The sequence below is a fragment of the Oreochromis niloticus genome, linkage group LG15, assembly GCF_001858045.2.
Source record: "Oreochromis niloticus isolate F11D_XX linkage group LG15, O_niloticus_UMD_NMBU, whole genome shotgun sequence".
Taxonomy (NCBI): Eukaryota; Metazoa; Chordata; class Actinopteri; order Cichliformes; family Cichlidae; genus Oreochromis; species Oreochromis niloticus.
In genome coordinates, this window is record NC_031980.2 from 1,172,105 (window position 1) to 1,189,721 (window position 17,617).

Genomic DNA, 17,617 nt, shown 5'->3' on the forward strand with positions numbered 1-17,617 from the left:
ATAACTCAAATGAGGCAACGTTAAATTTAAACCACTGGTTGTTACATTTTGTGTGTGTGTGTGTGTGTGTGTGTATGCATGTTCTTGTGTTTTCCAGATAAGATCCAGATCCTCATGCAGCGGTGTTGAGAGGTGACAAATTATGGGTAGCTAGATTTGATGAAACTGCCAAAATGTCATCAATCTTAGGACTCCCTACACGAGGATCAGATGTAACTGTTCTCATATCCAGGGTCCACGTGCATCCCTTTTGTGTACTTGTGGAATTCTGGGGAAAATTTAGCCTGGAGAGGACTGCAGAGTATGAACGTCTAGCTAAAGACATTCAGTCCCCTGGGGACACTTTTCAAGAACTGGAAGGAAAACCTGGTGACCAGTGCTTGGTTCAAATTGAGAGTATTTGGTATAGGGCTCGCATAGTCTCAAGTAATGGCTCGAAATACACAGTGTTTCTCATTGACAAAGGAACAACATGCCGTGCCATCACAAGTAGGCTTGCATGGGGTAAAAAGGAGCATTTCCAACTGCCTCCTGAAGTGGAGTTTTGTGTGCTAGCTAACGTGCTACCACTGTCACTTGAGAACAAATGGTCCCCAGTGGCTCTTGAATTTCTGAAATCTCTTCCTGGGAAGTGTGTGTCAGCACATGTGCAGGAAGTACTAGTCCTGAACAGAACATTCCTCCTGCACATACCTTGCATATCCAAACAAATGTATGAGATGGGATTTGCCAAGAAACTATCCCCAAACATCTTCCAGGACTTTGTCCTAAAGTCAGTGCAGTCCCATAGTGGAGCTGAGGTTTCTCCAGAGATCAAACGGCTGTCCGTGGGACCTGTTGAACAACTGCACAAGCAAGGGGTGTTCATGTACCCAGAGCTACAGGGAGGAACTGTAGAGACTGTCGTTGTAACAGAAGTGACAAATCCACAGAGGATTTTTTGCCAGTTAAAGGTCTTCTCTCAAGAGCTGAAGAAACTGTCTGATCAACTTACACAGAGTTGCGAAGGGAGAATGCCCAATTGCATTATAGGCCCAGAAATGATTGGGTTTCCATGTTCTGCAAGGGGAAGTGATGGCAAATGGTACCGCTCTGTTCTACAGCAGGTATTTCCAACCAGTAACATGGTGGAAGTATTGAATGTTGACAGTGGAACCAAAGAGTTTGTTAAAGTGGACAATGTAAGGTCACTGGCTGCAGAGTTCTTTAGGATGCCAGTTGTCACTTACATCTGCTCTCTCCATGGAGTTATTGACAAAGGGGTAGGATGGACAACCACAAAAATTGACTACCTCAAGTCTCTCCTGCTGTACAAGACGATGATTGCCAAATTTGAGTACCAAAGCATCTCAGAGGGTGTTCACTATGTCACTCTTTATGGGGATGACAATACAAACATGAACATCTTGTTTGGTTCCAAACAGGGCTGTTTGCTGGACTGTGAAAAAACACTGGGAGATTATGCTATCCTCAACACAGCACACAGGCAACCGCATCCAGCCCAGCAAGAAAGAAAAATGCTAACTCCTGGAGAAGTTATGGAAGAAAAAGAAGGGAAAGCAGTTGCAGAGAGGGTGCCTGCTGAAGTTCTTCTGCTAAACTCTTCACATGTGGCAGTTGTTCAGCATGTAACAAACCCATCAGAGTTTTACATCCAAACGCAAAACTATACAAAGCAGTTGAATGAATTAATGGATACTGTCTGCCAACTGTACAAAGATTCTGTGAATAAAGGATCTGTTAGAATTCCAACTGTTGGACTCTACTGTGCAGCCAAAGCAGCAGATGGTGATTTCTACAGAGCAACTGTGACTAAAGTTGGTGAGACACAAGTCGAGGTATTCTTTGTTGATTATGGAAATACAGAAGTGGTCGATAGGAGAAACCTCAGGATACTTCCTGCTGAGTTCAAAAAGCTGCCACGGTTGGCACTAAAATGTACTCTGGCTGGTGTCAGACCTAAAGATGGGAGATGGAGTCAGAGTGCCTCTGTCTTTTTCAGAAAAGCAGTAACCGATAAAGAACTAAAAGTCCATGTACTGGCCAAATATGATAGTGGCTATGTTGTCCATCTGACAGATCCTAAAGCAGAGGGAGAACAACAAGTCAGTACACTGTTGTGTAATTCTGGTCTTGCTGAAAAGGCTGACAAACCAGGGCAGTGCAAAAACACAATGCATCCTGCTATTACGCCTCCCACACAATATCCAGATGCCAGCCCACCATGTGGGAATAGGGACACTGGATTGGCTCTCCAGGTCCAAAACATAATTGGCCTTAGCCAGAAAGAAGGAAGAATGGCTACCTTTAAGGAACACATGTTTCCCATCGGAAGTGTCCTTGATGTCAATGTGTCCTTCATTGAAAGCCCAAATGACTTTTGGTGCCAGCTAGTTTATAATGCAGGACTCTTGAAATTGCTCATGGATGACATACAGGCACACTATGCAGGCAGTGAGTTTCAGCCAAATGTCGAAATGGCTTGTGTTGCTCGTCACCCTGGTAACGGATTGTGGTACAGGGCCCTTGTGATTCATAAACATGAAACTCATGTGGATGTGTTGTTTGTTGACTATGGCCAGACAGAGACAGTCTCCTTCCAAGACCTGAGGAGAATCAGCCCAGAATTTCTTACTCTGCATGGTCAGGCTTTTCGATGCAGTCTGTTAAATCCCATTGACCCTACATCTGCTGTAACTGAGTGGAGCGAAGAGGCAGTAGAAAGGTTTAAAAACTTTGTGGACTCGGCTGCTTCCAACTTTGTGATTCTGAAATGCACCATATATGCTGTCATGTGCAGTGAGCAGAAGATTGTTTTCAACATTGTGGATCTAGAAACTCCATTTGAGAGTATTTGCACTAGTGTGGTAAATGTCATGAAAAGTACACCTCCCAAAAAAGCTACAGGAGCATCTTTTCGTCTGGATACATACTATTACTCAACACACAATGTCAAAACTGGGATGGAGGAAGAGGTCACAGTGACATGTGTGAACAATGTCAGTCAGTTCTACTGCCAGCTTGAAAAGAATGCTGATGTGATAAATGACCTCAAGATGAAAGTGAGCAGTTTTTGTCGTCAGCTTGAGAATGTAAAGCTTCCAGCAGTCTTTGGAACTCTGTGCTTTGCAAGATATACTGATGGGCAGTGGTACAGAGGGCAGATCAAGGCCACAAAGCCAGCACTCCTGGTTCACTTTGTGGATTACGGGGACACTATTGAAGTAGATAAATCTGACTTGCTCCCAGTTCCCAGAGAGGCAAATGACATCATGTCTGTGCCTGTGCAAGCAGTAGTGTGTGGTCTTTCTGATGTTCCTGCTAATGTTTCCAGTGAGGTGAACAGCTGGTTTGAGACAACTGCAACAGAATGCAAATTCCGGGCGCTAGTAGTAGCCAGAGAACCTGATGGGAAAGTCCTAGTTGAGCTCTATCTTGGAAACACTCAGATCAATTCAAAGCTCAAGAAAAAGTTTCATATTGAGATGCACACAGAAAGCCAGGTTGTCTGCCATGGTTGGAGAGCTTTTGAGGCTTCACCGAGTTATTCGCAAAAGACAAAATGCACCACAAAAATGGAAGGTAACACACAGTTCCTGAAGAAAAGCAGTTTCTCTGCTTCAAAACCTTTTACTTTAAGGGATGATGGGAAATCTAACGAAATGAACCTTTGGAACAAAACAACAAAGTCAGTTCATGAAAATGGTCAAAGGATCAAGAGTCCGCGACTAGAGTTGTACACACCTCCACAGCAAAGGGAGTCATCTGCTGGTGGCAATGTCAGATCTTCAGATCTTCCAACAGATGCCAAGAAACTCAAGTCAACAGTAAATGGCACAGAATCCCAAAAGGAAAGTAATGCTGAAAAGCTTCCTAAACTTTCAGACTTGCCCTCAAATTTTATCACACCTGGTATGGTAGCAGATGTCTACGTGTCACATTGCAACAGCCCAGTAAGTTTCCACGTGCAGTGTGTAAGCGATGAGGATCATATATATTCCCTGGTAGAAAAGCTCAATGACCCCAGTTCAACTGCAGAAACCAACGGGCTCAAAGATGTGCGTCCAGATGACCTTGTTCAAGCACAGTTCACAGATGATTCCTCATGGTACCGAGCAGTTGTAAGAGAACTTCACGGTGATGCAATGGCTCTCATTGAGTTTGTTGATTTTGGCAATACAGCCATGACTCCACTTTCCAAGATGGGCAGACTCCACAAGAATTTCTTGCAGCTGCCGATGTACAGCACACACTGTATGCTGAGTGATGCTGCTGGTCTTGGGGAAGAGGTTGTAGTTGATCCAGATGTGGTGTCAACTTTCAAAGAAAAGATTTCTAGTAGTGGAGAAAAAGTGTTCAAGTGCCAGTTTGTCAGGAAGATTGGGTCTGTGTGGGAAGTTAACCTTGAAGACAATGGTGTGAAGGTTACGTATAAAGTGCCTACTGCAGATCCTGAAATCACTTCAGAGAAACTTGAGCAAGTAAAGGAAGAGCCATCCCAGGTGTCTGATATCAGAGAAGTGCCAGAGAGATCAGTGCTGAGCCACTGCTCCCCACATAACTTTCTAGAAGACCTTTTTGAGGGGCATAAATTGGAAGCCTATGTCACAGTTATAAATGATGATCAGACTTTCTGGTGTCAGTCTGCTAGTTCAGAAGAACATGATGAGATCTTATTAGGTCTCTCAGAAGTTGAGAATTCAACAGGTCAGAACTATATTGATCCAGATGCTCTCGTTCCTGGAAGTCTATGTGTTGCTCGCTTTTTAGATGATGAGTTTTGGTATCGTGCAGAGGTCATTGACAAAAATGAGGGTGAGCTCTCTGTTTTCTTTTTGGACTATGGAAACAAGGCTAGAGTCAGCATAACAGATGTGAGAGAAATGCCACCTTGCTTGTTGAAGATTCCACCACAGGCATTTTTGTGTGAGCTTGAAGGCTTTGATGCTTTATGTGGATATTGGGAAAGTGGAGCAAAGGTTGAATTGTCTGCACTTATAGATGTCAAACTGTTGCAGTTGACTGTCACAAAACTAGCAAGAGCTACAGGAACAATCTTTGTGCAGGTGGAATGCGAAGGTCAGGTGATCAACGAGTTGATGAAAACCTGGTGGAAGAGCTTCATAACGGAAAGTAAAGCGAAAGCAGATGGACTGCCTGATTCAGATGAAGCATCAGTGCAGACTGACTCAACTGTAAATGAGTCTGTGGTACCTGACGATCAAGTAGAGAATCCCAAAACCCAGGAAGTAGAAAACTCTCATATCCACTTTGAGAAAGACAACAGTGATGAGCTCAGCACTGATCAGTTTGAGCCTTGCACAGAAGATGAGGTACAAAAATTAAGTACTCCAAAGTCCTCTAAAGATTCAGTTCATCTTCAGTTTTTTGGGATCCAAGAAGAAAGTGTTTCCACAGAGAACATCGAAGTCCAAGCCTCTGAAATATTGATCAAGGAGAGGTTTCCTGGCGATAGTGGTATAGATGAAAGTATATTATCTCCACTTGATAACCAAGATGACAAAGACAAAAATGTTTTGACTATGAACTTCAGCATGGAGGACACTATCAAAGACACTGAAGAGGAGCAAGCCTTGGTAATGGACCCTCTTGGAACCAATGTCTCAAGTTCTCCAGTGGATGAGAACCTTTTAGAGACAACAGATGACCTAGAGAGAACTGCAAAATCTGACAAGGAATCTCTACTTGAAGAGATGAACGCAGTTTCCTACAGCTCTGACATCACGAATGTTTCTGGTAAGAAAGAGCTTAATTTTTGTTTTTAAAAATGTTTTTCTCCTTGTTAGTACACAATGTGGTTGAGTTCATACTTGGCAAATCTGCTCAAATCATAATGAATGCAATGTCATTCTGGAAAAATACCTGTGTAATAACATTAAATTTGCTTGCTGGAATCTGATGGACTCAGAGTTGAGTCTCACATGTTGTCAGTTATTATGCAAGTTAATGATTTCATATGTTTTGCATTTTCCTTTTTCTATTTCCAGATCCAGCCAAAAACCAAGATGGAATGACAGCTTCTGTAGGAAGTGGTACTTCCCTGAACCGTAGGACAGCAGTGAAATTGGTAGATTTCAACTTAATTATGTCGAAATAAACTGATGATCTTTTTAAAAGCCGTAAAAGTAGGACTGTGCGATATGATGAAATATATTGGATGATAAAATTAAAACATCTATCGTTTCATATTATACACTATTGTTTGTTTCGTGGTGTTGCAAAATACACTATTTACAGCAATATTTTTTTTTTTTTTTTTTCATCGTTTGGATGGCCACCATGCGGGCACAGAGAATCCCAGCATGGCTGGTGATGATGAGGCAGAACCAGTTAGCTCCAAACAGAAGGACCAGTCAAAACAAATTGAGGACCTTATTTCTAAACGAGGGGCTATCTCTGTAGCATGGACATGGTTTGGTTAGGAAAAGTCTGACACGGACCAGAAAACTGTACAATGCAAATTATGCTGCAAACCGGTCCCCATCTCAGACTCAAACACAAACCTCTTCTACCACCTACGCAAGAATCACGTGAAAGAGTATGGAGAGAGTTTAGGGATGAGAAGCAAAAAAGAGCCGCCAGGTGCTCAAAATACACCTTAGACTCAAACGTTAGAACAGGCTTTTCCTCGCAGCACGCCGTGTAATAAATATTCACACTCACTGAAAACACTTCACAAAAGTCGAATTACACAAGATTCACGGAATTTACAGAAAATGCACTATATTGTGATATATATCATTATCGGGATGAGAAATGTCTTATATCAGGATATGAGATTTTGGTCATATCGCATAGCCCTACTTTAAAGCGTCATTCTGTAATTTAAAATTGCTGATCACATACGTACGTATTGGTATCTTCCATTTTTCGCAAGGTTCCGCGGAGCGCTGTTAGTCTAATGGAAAGTACTGATCTAGGAACTGAAGTCTCAAAACAGGTACAAGAAATGACAGCACAAGAGATTGGATTGGATTAAACTATTAGAACATTGACAAGGACATCATTTTGTTTACTTTGTTCTTTTCTTCAGATTCCGACTAAATTAGTGCTCCCCTCCCTTGTGCCTCCTGAGGAGCAGTTGGGCAGTGAGTGCTTCCTATTTTGTCATCCAACTCTTGAAATGGTGGTTTTGGTTTTCATTATGAAAGGCTTAAAGTGAAAGGGCCAGGTGCATGCAGGAATGAAAAAACAACAGGGTTACTTTCTGTAATTTCGTCAGCTGACTGCCACAGTTACAGTGTTGATTTAGTTTAAGTCATAGTCTTTTGAAATATTAAGTTTTAGACATAATTTAAGGATTTAAATGCTTTTAGTTTTAGTGTAGTTTTAGTTGACTACATTTCATAAGACTATAGAAGACTAAATCTGAAATTGATTCAGTTCAGTATAAGGTGTTAATGTTTGTTATGGTTTTACTGATGAGAGAAAACACGACTGATGATGTTTCAAAAGAACACAAGTACTAACAAGTACTCGTATTGAGAAATGTCTCAGGCTGATGAGGGGGCATAAATGGGTGCAATTGTCCACACAGGTGCTCCCAAAGAACCAGAAAGTGAGGCCGGAGATTGCATGTGTCAGCAAGAGGTTTCATGTGCTACCACACAAGCTGAGGTATGCTGGGGACAAGGATATACCGTAATATTCGTATAGATGTTAAGCAGTTCTGCTTTTGTCATGATTAGTAAATATCAGATTGATTATTTACTGTTTTGGTGACTAAGGGTAAAATGCTCTTACTACACTGATATAGTCCCATCCTGAACTCTCAGGTGAGCGAAAGTTAATCTGCTCTATTTCAGAGTGACTCAGTGAGCGATGAGGAGTCCTTGGTTCATCTCAGCATTCCAAATTCAGGTTTGATGAGATTTTGCCAGATTTCATATTTACATGTTAAGTTCAAATGCAAGGCTGCAAACATGAACCTCGCATGAAAATAACAGTACACCATATTGCCAAAAGTATTCACTCACCCATCCAAATCAGTGAATTTCAGTGTTCCAATCACTTCCATGGTCACATGCGTATAGAATTAAGCATCTAGGCATGCAGACTGTTTCTGCAAATATTTGTGAAGGAATGGGCCGCTCTCAGGAGCTCAGTGAATTCCAGTGTGTTACTGTGTTAGGATGCCACCTGTGGAACAAGTTCAGTTGTGAAATTTCCTCACTAAGTATTAATACAAAGTAGAAGGGATTGGAAATGACAGCAGCTCAGCTACTGCAGCTCAGTGGTAGGTCACGTAAAATTGCATAGCAGGGCCAGCAGATGCTGAGGTGCAGAGGTCCTTGGATGCAGTGGTGTAAAGCATGCTGCCACTAGACTCTAGAACATAAACATACTCCTAAACCTTGTGGTAGAAGAGATGGAAGAGCTGTTTTAGCTGCAAGCAAAGGGTAGCCGGACATTATATTAAATCCTTTGGATTAAGATTGGGATGCAACTTCAGTTCATATGTTGGTGAAGGCAGATGAGTGAATACTTTTTGGCAATATAGTATAGATATGGCAGTGATGTGGTTATTTTTTTAAGCAAGTAAGCTATCATTTCCCATTTAAAACTCTTTCCGGCTTGTCTATGTTTGGATCTGGCAGACACTGACGAAGCTGCCAGTGAGCCCCTGACGTACACTGTGTCCTCGCTGGAGAAGGTAACTAGATAGTGGAGTGTGTCTGTATCTGCGGTTGTCTTCTGACTGCCAGTAACTGCCTTTTAAGTGGTGATGCATTGTCCCACTAGGGACATACAGGGAGTGCAGAATTATTAGGCAAGTTGTATTTTTGAGGAATAATTTTATTATTGAACAACAACCATGTTCTCAATGAACCCAAAAAACTCATTAATATCAAAGCTGAATGTTTTTGGAAGTAGTTTTTAGTTTGTTTTCAGTTTTAGCTATTTTAGGGGGATATCTGTGTGTGCAGGTGACTATTACTGTGCATAATTATTAGGCAACTTAACAAAAAACAAATATATACCCATTTCAATGATTTATTTTTACCAGTGAAACCAATATAACATCTCCACATTCACAAATATACATTTCTAACATTCAAAAACAAAACAAAAACAAATCAGCGACCAATATAGCCACCTTTCTTTGCAAGGACACTCAAAAGCCTGCCATCCATGGATTCTGTCAGTGTTTTGATCTGTTCACCATCAACATTGCGTGCAGCAGCAACCACAGCCTCCCAGACACTGTTCAGAGAGGTGTACTGTTTTCCCTCCTTGTAAATCTCACATTTGATGATGGACCACAGGTTCTCAATGGGGTTCAGATCAGGTGAACAAGGAGGCCATGTCATTAGTTTTTCTTCTTTTATACCCTTTCTTGCCAGCCACGCTGTGGAGTACTTGGACGCGTGTGATGGAGCATTGTCCTGCATGAAAATCATGTTTTTCTTGAAGGATGCAGACTTCTTCCTGTACCACTGCTTGAAGAAGGTGTCTTCCAGAAACTGGCAGGAGGACTGGGAGTTGAGCTTGACTCCATCCTCAACCCGAAAAGGCCCCACAAGCTCATCTTTGATGATACCAGCCCAAACCAGTACTCCACCTCCACCTTGCTGGCGTCTGAGTGGGACTGGAGCTCTCTGCCCTTTACCAATCCAGCCACGGGCCCATCCATCTGGCCCATCAAGACTCACTCTCACTTCATCAGTCCATAAAACCTTAGAAAAATCAGTCTTGAGATATTTCTTGGCCCAGTCTTGACGTTTCAGCTTGTGTGTCTTGTTCAGTGGTGGTCGTCTTTCAGCCTTTCTTACCTTGGCCATGTCTCTGAGTATTGCACACCTTGTGCTTTTGGGCACTCCAGTGATGTTGCAGCTCTGAAATATGGCCAAACTGGTGGCAAGTGGCATCTTGGCAGCTGCACGCTTGACTTTTCTCAGTTCATGGGCAGTTATTTTGCGCCTTGGTTTTTCCACACGCTTCTTGCGACCCTGTTGACTATTTTGAATGAAACGCTTGATTGTTCGATGATCACGCTTCAGAAGCTTTGCAGTTTTAAGACTGCTGCATCCCTCTGCAAGATATCTCACTATTTTTGACTTTTCTGAGCCTGTCAAGTCCTTCTTTTGACCCATTTTGCCAAAGGAAAGGAAGTTGCCTAATAATTATGCACACCTGATATAGGGTGTTGATGTCATTAGACCACACCCCTTCTCATTACAGAGATGCACATCACCTAATATGCTTAATTGGTAGTAGGCTTTCGAGCCTATACAGCTTGGAGTAAGACAACATGCATGAAGAGGATGATGTGGACAAAATACTCATTTGCCTAATAATTCTGCACTCCCTGTATAACTGCTCATGTATTTAAAAATAAAATAAAATAAAAAATGATATTGTGGTGACATTGCACAGAATACATTGACCAACTATAAAATTGTGTTCACCTTGAAAGCAAGCTGGCTCTTACAGTAGTTGGTAATTATCCTACTATAGATGGACTAAGGCAAAAAACAAACAAAATCTGCAATCATTTCATGGGATGCATGGCTTGCGATATATTGCACAGTAAATATTGAACAACACATCAAAGTGATGTCTTCAGATTGGCTTTTTAAAATGTATTTATTTTTTGCCATGTGCAGTTTTTATATTCATCGTGTAGTCTCTAATTTGAAAAATCCCAAGTGTAACACATAATTTCAACATTGTTCTGAATTTCTATTTTAAAAGTATGTTAAAAAGCACAGGTTTTGATTTGGGATTTGCTACGGAAAACAAGCAGGTTACAAAATATACTCGCATGCAGAAATGGATTTGAAAGAAGTGTAAAATTAGACTGCAAATATTTTAATCACTAAGATTACTTTTTGTTATTTTTTTAGGGCGATGAGATTGAAGAAGTGACCTGTTGTAGTGAAGAGGCTTGCGTAACAGATGTCTGCACAGGTATCAGACTTCAGATCAGGGAGTGTGCAGCTCACTGCTTCTGAGTAATATTCAGTTTCTCTGTGAAGTCCCCCCTTTTTTTTTTTTTTTTTTTGATAATGTATGTTGTTGTTTTTTTTACTGCAGAGCAAAAACAGCCGAGTGGTGATGGTGAAGATTGTCTGAGCTGTGTGACAGCAGAGGAAATGGTAATTTGTTTCTGTTCGTTTTCAGAGTAACTAAACAACAATGTCTTGCAGCTGTATAGCTCCTACGTGATTAGGCTTTTCACAGGTGAATTTGTCTGACCCATACTGACACATACCCTGTAGAACACTTTATTTCTTGTCTTTGTATTTCTTGACAATAAAGTAGTACAACTTCTTCTTTTGTAGGTCCAGAATGGATCACTTGGTGAGTCATTGTTAATACTGAGTTACACAACACGTGACACTGCAAACTTCTTATTACAATATTATAAATAAAAAAATTGAGGATAAATTTTAACCAGCAGCCTATAATGCAGTGCATGCAACAAGTGCATGATTGCAGTCTCTGACAGCTGGACAGATGCATGGGTCTACTGGCAGCAGAGGTCATATTTTACAAACAATGAGCAAACTACAATATAAGGACCACATAATGGAGGTTGCTATTAAAAATAGGTGTACCAGAAAGAGAGAGATACTAGATAACATTTTTAAGGAGTTGTACCAAGATAATTATTTGTTCTTGGAGCATCAGACAGCCAAATTTTCTTTTAGCCAGCATGAAGAAAAATACAATAAAATGATGAATTAAAGACAAAGACTGGAACACATTGGCTGTGGTAGGAGGTGTTTTTGTCCTTGTTGATCTCTCATTTAAATGTAATCTGCTGTGTAGCAGGTTATGTCTGCACAAGTTATTGATTAATGGCTTGATGAGAGATGCCCACACTTTGTTCTCTTTGTTGCCGAAACTCTGTTTATGATAGAATGAAATGAAACATGAGCTGAGGATGTAACATTGATATGAAGTGTTATTACTTTAACAGAAACTCCTTCAGGGAACACCGTGGAAGGTGGTGATGTTGCCCTAGAGGATCGAGGACCATGGACTACTACTACTTCTAGCGGGGTATGAACGTCAGAGGGGTATAGTACAAACCAAGTTTAACACAGCCAGGCTTTGTTTGCATTAGCTGGTTCGACAAAACCGAAAACCCCAGTTGGAGATAACGGGTATGGTTATCAGCTTTCTTTGTTAAGACCCCTTAATGAGATTATCTTGGTGAACAAAGAGCAGGGTGATCACAATTTGCATAAATTTAGTTGCACACACATCAAAATCGCAGACCGGTTAAGTAGAGGCAATATAAATGAAAATAAAACAGAAACCAATAACATTTGTAAACTTTGGTGTCAATTGAAAAAACCAAAAAAACAGTAAAAGTGCTTGTCTGCTACCAGGAATAAGGTAATAATATTCAGGCAAAACGTGCAGCTTGAAACAACTGCATCCAGATCATTTAAAATTGCCCTAAATTCATTAAATGAGACCAGGATTAACAACTTGCACATATAAAATGTACTTGGCCAGCAAAGAAACTTCATATCACTTGAAATGAAACTGAAAGAATCAGTGAAAATGTAGCAGACGTTAAACTGAACATGAGCTGCTTATGTTTGTTGGAGCAGGCTTTAAAGTGATGAATGTGATCTTTTTGTTTCAGGACGACTCGATAACCGAAGATGAGACGTTGTGTCTTCGTGAGGATACACTTTCTGGTGTGTCATCCTGGCTTTTTAAATATCAGATCTGATTACATAACAAGCATAGGGCTTCATTTCCTGTATATTTTCTGTTGCAGCTTTACAATCTGATGCTGAGCCACAGACCTCCACAGCTATTAAATCTTCAGATTTGGTAATGCATATTTTTCCAATTTGAGGTTTAAATGTAACATTGTATCTCTGAAGAGACTATACACACTGTTTGTATTGCTGTGCAGAATAGCCTGGTTGAAGAGGTGACCTGTCTTGTTGGAGAGATCTGTTTGACAGACGTCTGTAGAGGTACTTTTTAAATTAAAGAGCTCATTTACAGCTTTGTATAGGTTGTGTATCCTGCACTGAGCCTTGGTGTTGCTCCACAGTTCATACACTGTCTGAAACAAGCCACTGTAGCTACTACACCTGCTCATTTCAAACAGAAGGTTTCATCAGCAGTTGAGTGGACCCTCTGTACCCACAGCAAGGGCTGTGTGTCTGAGGTGACCACAGCATGGATACCCCCTCTCAATAACATCGTATGGAGCCAAGATGAGAAAATACAGTCTGACACAGACTGCACAGACATACACTGACCTCATTCATTTAAACTAGGACCATGCTTGTTGTAAGCCTTTATTTGCAGTGTGTATGTATTTTTGTCATTTAGAAAGGAAAAGTATTTTTATTATTTAATTTCACAAACATAAACGTGCATCAAGAAACACTCTTCATTATACTCATGTATTCTTGTTTTTCAGATCTAAAAGAGGAAGCTGAAATGTTGACGGAGGAGTGTGAGCTGCAGGAGCATCCACCTTCCCAACAAAATGAGGTAAGAAAGGTAAAAATGAATGAATTCAGTTTAAAGTCTAAATTGATATTTTATGTTTTAGGACTGTCCCTAAAAGACATCTGTCATAAATATCACATGGTTGATGAGTCACTGACCTTAGGCTATGGATGTTCCTGGAAAGTTGTTTTTTTGGTTTGTGTTTTTTTGCAGTTTATGGTGCTTTTAACACAGCAGCAGTAGCAATCTTAAACACAAAAACGTATTTAATGACACTCCAAAAGTTGAATCTGTTCATCTGGACGTAGCGTTTTGTGGGAGAAACGTTTCGTCACTCATCCAGGTGACTTCTTCAGTCTCAGCTGACTGCAGGTTTCCCCAAACCTTATAAACAGTACATTTGCATAATGACTGAAACCAGCCCACTGAAGGAACAATGGGCTGTGAGGTCAGTTCCTTAATCATAATTATGCAAATTCCCATGACCATTGATCAACAATCACTGACCAAAACCCACTGATCAAAGAACACTGATCAATGGCCATGAGTACCATTCACAGAGAGTTGGGGAATGGCTGCAATCACAGCATTGTAAGATGGTGACAGATGTACCCTTAGGCCCCCTCCTCGATTCAGAGATGGTCTTTCCCTTTTCACGTAAATGGCCTCCTTGACTCCGCGCTCAAACCAGCGTTCCTCCCTGTCCAGGATGTGTACATCCTCATCGTTGAAAGTGTCCACTGGCCTGTAGGTGTAAATAGACTGCAGAGTCCTGGCCTGATGAGGTAGCTCTTCTGTGTTGTGCCATCCACTTCGCCAGAGGTTGTTTGGTTTCCCCGATGTATAAATCCTGGCAATCCTCCTGGCACTTAACAGCGTACACTATGTTACTCTGTTTGTGTCGGGGGACCCGATCCTTGGGGTGGACCAGTTTTTGGCGCAGCGTGTTTTGGGGTTTAAAAGCCACAGAGACCCGGTGTTTAGAAAAAATGCGTCTCAACTGTTCCGATACTCCTGACACATATGGGATCACTACAGGTTTTCGCCTGGGCAGCGGTTGTCCTTCTCTCCTGGATCGGCTGGAGCTTTCTTTAGGCGCCTTCCCAGCTTTGACAAAAGTCCAGCTGGGATAACCACATTTACTCAGGGCCTTCTTGATGTGCTGTTCTTCTGCCTCCCTGGCTGCTGTGTCAGTGGGGATGGTGTTGGCTCTGTGTTGTAGCGTCCTGATGACACCCAGTTTGTGCTCCAGTGGATGATGAGAGTCAAACCTTAGATACTGATCCGTATGCGTAGGTTTACGGTACTCGTCAGCTTTTAGATGTCCCCCATTACTGATGGAAATCTCACAGTCTAAGAAGGCTAACCTGCCACTTTTCATATCCTCCCTGGTGAATTTGATGTGTCGGTCCACCGAGTTAATGTGATCCGTGAAATGTAGTACGTCCTGAGATTTGATTTTCACCCAGGTGTCATCCACATATCTGAACCAATGACTTGGTGGTGTTCCAGGGTAGGATAGCAACGCCCTCTTTTCCACTTCTTCCATGTACAAATTGGCCACGATGGGTGAAACTGGGGAGCCCATGGCACACCCATGTTTCTGCCTGTAGAACTGACCCTTGTATGTGAAGTAGGTGGAATGAAGACACAGTTCAGACACACTTGGTCGATGCTGAGGGTGGTCCTGTTGCTGAGGTTGGTGTCATCCTGTAATCTCTTACGAACTACCTCCAACGCTTCCGTGACTGGGATGCAAGTGAAGAGAGATGTAACGTCGTACGAGACCATGGTTTCATCTGCCTCCATAATGACATCTCTCACCTTCTCAACAACATCCAGGGTGTTCTGGATGTGGTGTTCAGAGCTGCCCACCAGCGGGTTGAGGATCGAAGCCAGAAACTTGGAGATGTTATAGGTGACCGAGTTGATCATGCAGACAATTGGTCTTAAAGGTGCACCCTGCTTATGTATTTTCGGTAAACCATACAGACTTGGTGTAGACTCCCCTGGGTACAGCCTGTGGTATGAGGTCCGGTCGATAGCCTTGTCTTGTTCCAACTGCTTCAGACAGTCTATCACCCTCTTCCTGTAGCCACTTCCTGGGTCTCGTTTCAGGGGCTCATAAGTATTTTCATCACTGAGTGGTGACAAAATCTTCTCATGATAGTCTTTCTGGTTAAGCAATACTGTGCACCTACCCTTGTCTGCCGGAAGGATGATAATGTTGTTGTCATCACTAAGTGAAGTGAGTGCCTTCCTCCTGCAAAAGAAATAACAGGTAAAGTCCAGACCTCAGCCCGGTTACAATGCTGTGCTGAGACTTAGGAGAGCGGCCAACAAACCTCAGTGAACTGAAGCAAAGACGAGTGGATCCTTCTCTGATACTGAGACTCCTACTCGTACAGAAAATGATTTGCTGCTCATGATAACTGTTGTTCTACAAGATGTCCAATCATGAGGTGTGCTTCATTTTTCTGCACGAGTGCTGTGAAATTTTTTTTTTTCACATGACGGCAAGTGCTTACATTTTCTGTTGGATATTTGACAGTATGTTCAGTGCACACTGCTTATGCACATGCTCTTCACTGTACCACCGACATATCTAGATGACACTCATGTTAGCCTAAAGAATACCAAACACGCATTACGTTTTTTTCATTCAGCATTTTAACTTCTGAACATTTCCAGAGTTTTGATGACAGTGTGCCGACAGATGAACTGCCTTCTCCTTAGGACAGTTTTGGTAAGTTTTGTTCTTCAGAATAATCAGGTCAGGTGAAACAACAGCATTCATACAATGTAACCATTGGAGTAGGAAGTAGTAATAGAAATGAAGAGCCTGTCATTGGGTGCTTCTTATTCTGCAAACATGTCTAAACACCTTGTTGTGCCTCAACTTCTTTGATGCTCATATTAAAATATAATAAATAACCACGAATGTGGAGCTGAGTGATGTTTCAGAAAGCAGGTGTAACAAACTCGTGAGTCTAACCTTGAATCCTAACACAACTCTGATGGTGCAGTCAACTCAGTGGAGCTCGATACCAGAATTTCCAATGGCAACAGACAAAAAAACAGGAGAGCTGAAATATCAATATATGTTCGATGAATAGAAAAGAGATTTTATTCAGCCTCTTCAGTCAACTTTTACACTTGGCTTTTGTGTGTGTTGGTAGATGAGGCTTTAGGCCTAGATTCTTTTCAAATGAGCAGTAACCCAACGGGAGTGTACATGACAGCAACCTTATGTGGCCCAAACTGAAGGGTGTGGTTTTTTTTGGGGGGGGGTGTTGTTGTTGTTGTTGTTATTTTTTTCCTTTAAAGAATGATTTCTCTGTGATATCAGACATTAATCTCGGTGATCTGCAGCGGCAAAGTTGTTGAGATTCAAATTTCAAATAAGGCAGCATTTAAAACATCAGCAGAACTCAGCCAGAGCAGCTTGTTGAACCAGTTTTCAGCAGCAGTTACTTGAAGCAATCATTTTGTCTGTGACACACTCACACACTGTAGCAGAAATGTTGGCTCACTCTTCTTCAAAACAAAGCTTCAGTTCATTGAGGTTTGCAGCTGTGTTGAGGTCTGGCCATTTCAACACTGATTCTTTTCTTTTTCTGCCGTTGTGTTGGAGGTTTGCTGCTGTTTTTTTTATTCTAGTCGAGCTTAAGTTTGGTTGACTCAATGAGTACAAAGTGTCCAGGTCACGTGGCTGCAAAACAAGCCCAAGTCCTCAGCCTTCCACCACTGTGACAGTTTGTATGGGGTGTTTGTGATGTAACAGCCCAAAGTCAGATGCAACTTTGCAAACCGAAGTTGTGCTGCCAGAGGCTTTCCCCTGGCAGCCGTTCCAAATAATTCCTACTTATTCAGTGTTTTTCTAGTTTTACTGTCATAAACTCTAACTTTACTGAGGCTGAGATGTAGCTCAAACCTTTGCTCTTATAGAGATGTGATGGTGGATTTAAGGTTTCTCAGGTTTGTAAGAGTCCTGTGACAAATTTGTTTTTCACACAGTTGTAGATTCTAGATTTTTATTCTGTGATAGTGAATCTGCAGTGTTGAGTGATTGCTCTCAGTCCCTGCATTAACGACTGATTATGAAAGCAGCCATGTTAAAAGAAACTTTGAGTCTTTTAAAAGATATCAAATCTTTATCAAC

General features: G+C 41.6%; 1 protein-coding gene across 7 annotated transcripts in view; it reads left to right on the plus strand.

The window, feature by feature from the left end:
* tdrd6a (tudor domain containing 6a) overlaps positions 1-17,617 on the plus strand; it is a 30,903-nt gene that overhangs the window by 12,460 nt on the left and 826 nt on the right. For 2 of the 7 annotated variants that reach the window (XM_025899129.1, XM_013268863.3), the window contains 16 exons: positions 98-5,757; positions 6,009-6,088; positions 6,899-6,961; positions 7,055-7,109; positions 7,559-7,638; positions 7,827-7,881; positions 8,619-8,674; positions 10,869-10,932; positions 11,059-11,120; positions 11,307-11,325; positions 11,948-12,030; positions 12,626-12,680; positions 12,764-12,819; positions 12,905-12,968; positions 13,424-13,506; positions 16,147-16,201. In XM_025899129.1, coding sequence (XP_025754914.1) covers positions 174-5,757; positions 6,009-6,088; positions 6,899-6,961; positions 7,055-7,109; positions 7,559-7,638; positions 7,827-7,881; positions 8,619-8,674; positions 10,869-10,932; positions 11,059-11,120; positions 11,307-11,325; positions 11,948-12,030; positions 12,626-12,680; positions 12,764-12,819; positions 12,905-12,968; positions 13,424-13,506; positions 16,147-16,191 — 6,504 coding nt within the window. In that variant the 5' untranslated portion in view covers positions 98-173 and the 3' untranslated portion in view covers positions 16,192-16,201. The remainder of the gene's footprint in view (positions 1-97; positions 5,758-6,008; positions 6,089-6,898; positions 6,962-7,054; positions 7,110-7,558; positions 7,639-7,826; positions 7,882-8,618; positions 8,675-10,868; positions 10,933-11,058; positions 11,121-11,306; positions 11,326-11,947; positions 12,031-12,625; positions 12,681-12,763; positions 12,820-12,904; positions 12,969-13,423; positions 13,507-16,146; positions 16,202-17,617) is intronic. The other 5 variants (XM_025899130.1, XM_013268864.3, XM_025899131.1 and 2 more) reach the window with 5 other exon arrangements.